The 3,971-nt window shown below is 67.7% G+C and overlaps 1 protein-coding gene across 1 annotated transcript; it reads left to right on the forward strand.

Moving 5' to 3' along the window:
- Positions 1-1,988: 1,988 nt before the first annotated feature.
- Positions 1,989-3,971, forward strand: CRYBA2 (crystallin beta A2; the record flags this gene model as incomplete). Its single annotated transcript, XM_084288644.1, has 4 exons — positions 1,989-2,146; positions 2,353-2,494; positions 3,469-3,611; positions 3,824-3,971. The coding sequence occupies 4 exons, from the start codon at positions 1,989-1,991 to the stop codon at positions 3,969-3,971; spliced, it is 591 nt and encodes a 196-aa protein (XP_084144770.1).

Raw genomic sequence — 3,971 nt, forward strand, 5'->3', positions numbered from 1 at the left:
AGCACCCTGGGGTGCCCGGGGGAAAGGGCTCCGGGCACGGGGAGCCCCCCACCAGCTGCGCCCTTCTGGGGGTGCCGAGGGGGCGTGAGGCACATCCCAAAGTGTGGGACAGGGCAGAGAAGCAAGGATATGGGGCACAGCCTGCAGCTGGAGGTGGCTTTCTCCTCTCTGCCCTTCTCCAGATGCTTTTGCTTAAAGGTTTGTATGGGGCTGCCTGTTAGGGCACAGCACCAGTGCCCTGCAGATCCTACAGCACCATATCCAGCATCCCACACGCTCCACAGCACAGCTCACACCCCATATATCCCACAAAACCCATTGCAGGGGCAGGGTCTCCATCACATACCTCACAGTGCCCCCCACCCCGTCACCTCAGGCTGTCCCCACACCCCATAACACCCCATAACACCGCCCCACACCCCTGCTCTGCATCCTGACCCATCCTCCCCCAGGCGATGGGGCTGCCCAAATCCACCCCACAAGAGGATTTGTCCCCCCACAAGGGGACAAATGGGGACGTGAACGGGGGCAGGGAGGTGGATGGAGAGGTGCGGGGGACCCAGATGGATGGACCCCAGCGGGATGGGGTTGGGGTTTGGGGTGGGGAATCGCTGCCATCCCCAATCCTTCCCCCACCCTCTGCTCCCCCCGCAGCTCCCATCCAAGGTGGCGCAAGCGGAGGGGGTGTCGTGTGTGTGTGTGTGTCCCCCGCCGCCACCTCCTGTCCCTCTGCTGCAGCCAGCTCCAAGCGCTGCCAGGCTGCACCCTCTGCTGGGGACAGGAGGCAGCGGCAGGGGACAGCCGGGGGGGGACACGGGGGCAAACTGCAGGGAAAGAGGTGCTGCCGGTGCCTGGGGGGGACGGGGACACGAAGGTGACCGGGGGTCCTGCTCCCTGCTGTCACCCCTCGGTCCCCAGCCCTGGCTGAGCAGGGGACGGAGCCGCCAGGTGCAGCCGTGCGGGGACACCGCGAGGAGCACTGCCACCAGGACCCCTGTTTGGTCCTCAGCCAGCCCTGGTGGGGCTGGGAATGTCCCCGTGGCACCTCTGTCCCGGCTCTGGTCCCCTCCTGCCGTGTGCCATCCCCTGCTTGGGTGGGAGCTGCGGGGACCCTTGGGCACGGGGACGCGCCCGGCGCATTGCAAGCGAGGAGCGGGCGGCAGGGCACGGGGCTGGAGGAGGGGGGGCTGCACGGCTCCCCGAGCCCACACCGGCCAAACGCTGGCAGTGCCACGTCCTCACCCAGCTCCTGGGAAAGGCAGCAGCCCCTAATCCCCGTGCCGAGCGGGGGCATTGTGCGGGGGCAGAAAGGAAAGCGGTGCGTCAGGCCCTCGGCCCATTGTGCCCCTGAGCCCCTGCGCAAACACAGCCCGGCTCTTGCATTGTCAGCGCTGGGAAGGGGGGGGGGGGAAACAGGGGGGGAGCCGCTCTCGCCACGCTGCCTGAGTGGAATGGACAGCGGGTGGGCACCCCGGCACCCCCCCACCCCGCTGACACAGCGCCTGCCCCCCCTGCCACCCCCATTTCGCCTATATAGGGCCTGGGGAACAGCCGGCCCCCGGCACCGCCACCTTCGCCTCTGTGCCCTGCGACCGAGTAAGTACCAGGCTGTGCGCCCCCCCCCATGCACAGCCGCTGCCATGCCACCTCTGTGCCCCCCCCAGGAAGCCCCCGACCCTTTGTGCACCCCGGGTGCGGGGTGCTGCGCTCCCTGCGTGGGTGCAGGGGGGGTCAGCCTGGCGAGAGGTGCTGTGATTTGGGGTCACGGCCACCCCCCCGCTGGGTTCGGTGAGCAGGGTGGCAGCACCCGGCTAAATCTCATCACGGGGGGGGAGCAGAGAAGTGGTGGAAGCCCCCCAGGCACCAGGGGTATCACACGGAGAGACGGGGTGCTGCGAGTGCAGCGGGAGGGAAGGGGGCTGGTGGCACGGGATGGGGACGCCCTGCCCGGGTGACGCCGGGGCTCTGCCCGCAGCCGAGCTCCCCGCATGACCAGCGAAGCCATGGACACCCTGGGGCAGTACAAGATCACGGTGTGGGAGGAGGAGAGCTTCCAGGGCAAGCGCTGCGAGTTCCTCATGGAGTGCCCCAGCATCATGGAGCGCGGCTTCCGCAAGATCCGCTCCATCAAGGTGGAGTCGGGCCCGTAAGTGCGTCCCCCCCTGCACCTCCCCGGCACCTTCCCTGCCACCGGGCTCCCCCGGGGGGGACTGCTCGGGAGCTGGGATCATCCAGCTCCTCCCTGGGCCTCACCGTGCAGCCTCCCCGCCTTGCGCCGTGCCTCGGTTTCCCCGTTTGCCGAGCGGGGCCGCGTCCCTGAGCGCCACCCCCCCCATCTCCTCTCCCCTGCAGCTGGGTGGGCTTCGAGTACCCCGAGTACCAGGGCCAGCAGTTCATCCTGGAGAAGGGCGACTACCCCCGCTGGGAAGCCTGGAGCGGGAACAGCGGCTACCGCACCGAGCACCTCCTCTCCTTTCGGCCCGTCAAGTGTGCCGTGAGTGGCGGGGGGCTGGGATGGGGACAGCGGGGACAGGGGGTGGGTGTGGGACGGACAGGGGGACGTGGGGATGTGGGATGGAGGGGTGGCTGTGCGCATTGGCTCCCTGCAAGCATCCTGAGACGAGCTTCGGGTCCAAAACGCAGCCCCCCAAACCATCCCAACTCCTGCTCCGCGTGTTGGGGACCCGCCTCCTGGGATGGGGTCCCCATATCTCACCTCCCCCCCCACAACCCTGGCTTTTTGGGGGGAGCAGAGAGGAGCTGAGGAGATGCTCGGGGTGCATCCTCCTCCCCCCCGGGGTGCCCGAGCAGGCGCAGCCTCTATCTCTCCATCTGCAGCGGTGCGGGTGCTTGCGATGCCGGCATGTCTGCGCCTCGGCGCGGGGCGCATCGTCACCCCCCCAACCCCCCCAACTTTTAATAATCCCCAGGCAGATATGCTCGGGCTTTAATAAAGGGGCCGAGATAAGATCGCTCCTTGCTGGCAGGGCTGCTCCGCGGTGCAGATGGATGCGCATGGGGGCTGGGAACATGGTAAGGGGGGGGATAGGATGGGGAAGGGGGGGACAGTGCGCATCGCTCAGTGTCCCAGCTGTTAACTCCTGGGTTCCCAGCGCCCAGCCAAACCCTACAGAGCTGGGGGGGGGCTTTTTCGGCAGCCTGCATTGCCCTGCAGCCTCGGGGAGCGGGAGGATGCTGGGGGCAGGAGCCCGTGTGGGTGCAGGGGATGTGGCTGCCGTCACCAAAGCCTGGTCCCCCCCCCGGTGCTATGCTTGGGGACCACAGGGACACAAGGGCAGCATCCTCTGGGCAGCCCGGGGGTGTCCTGGCGAGGCTGAAGCACCCCCCCTGTGGGCTCACAGCCTTGCAAAAAAGTTGGGCACGGCCCCGAGGTGCACCCGGGCGTAAAAAAACCCCAGTGCCACGTCCCCAGCCGCCCCGCTGAGCCCAGCCCCGCTCGCCCCGCAGAACCACAACGACAGCAAAGCCACCCTGTACGAGGCCGAGAACTTCCAGGGGCACAAGTTCGAGCTGAGTGACGACTACCCCTCGCTGCAGGCCATGGGCTGGGGCAACAAGGAGGTGGCATCCATCAAGGTCAACGCTGGAGCGTGAGTCCTGCTGCCGGGGAGGGGCGCAGAGGGAAGGGGGTCGGAGAGCACAGCCCCACGGATGGGGGACCCCAAAATGAGGGGCACTTTCCTGCTCCCCTCCCCTTGGAAATCCACGCCCTGGGGGTGTTTCTGTGCTCCCACCATGGGGACGGAGAGGATGGGAAGGGGGAAGGTGGGAGCGGGGCTCTGAGCCCGGGCTGTCCCCGCAGGTGGGTGGCGTACCAGTACCCGGGCTACCGGGGCTACCAGTACGTGCTGGAGCGGGACAGGCAGAACGGCGAGTACAAGAAGTACAGCGAGTACAGCAGCCAGGCCCACACCAACCAGATCCAGTCCATCCGCCGCATCCAGCACTGA

This window comes from Netta rufina (assembly GCF_964035555.1).
Source record: "Netta rufina genome assembly, chromosome: 6".
NCBI classification, from domain to species: domain Eukaryota; kingdom Metazoa; phylum Chordata; class Aves; order Anseriformes; family Anatidae; genus Netta; species Netta rufina.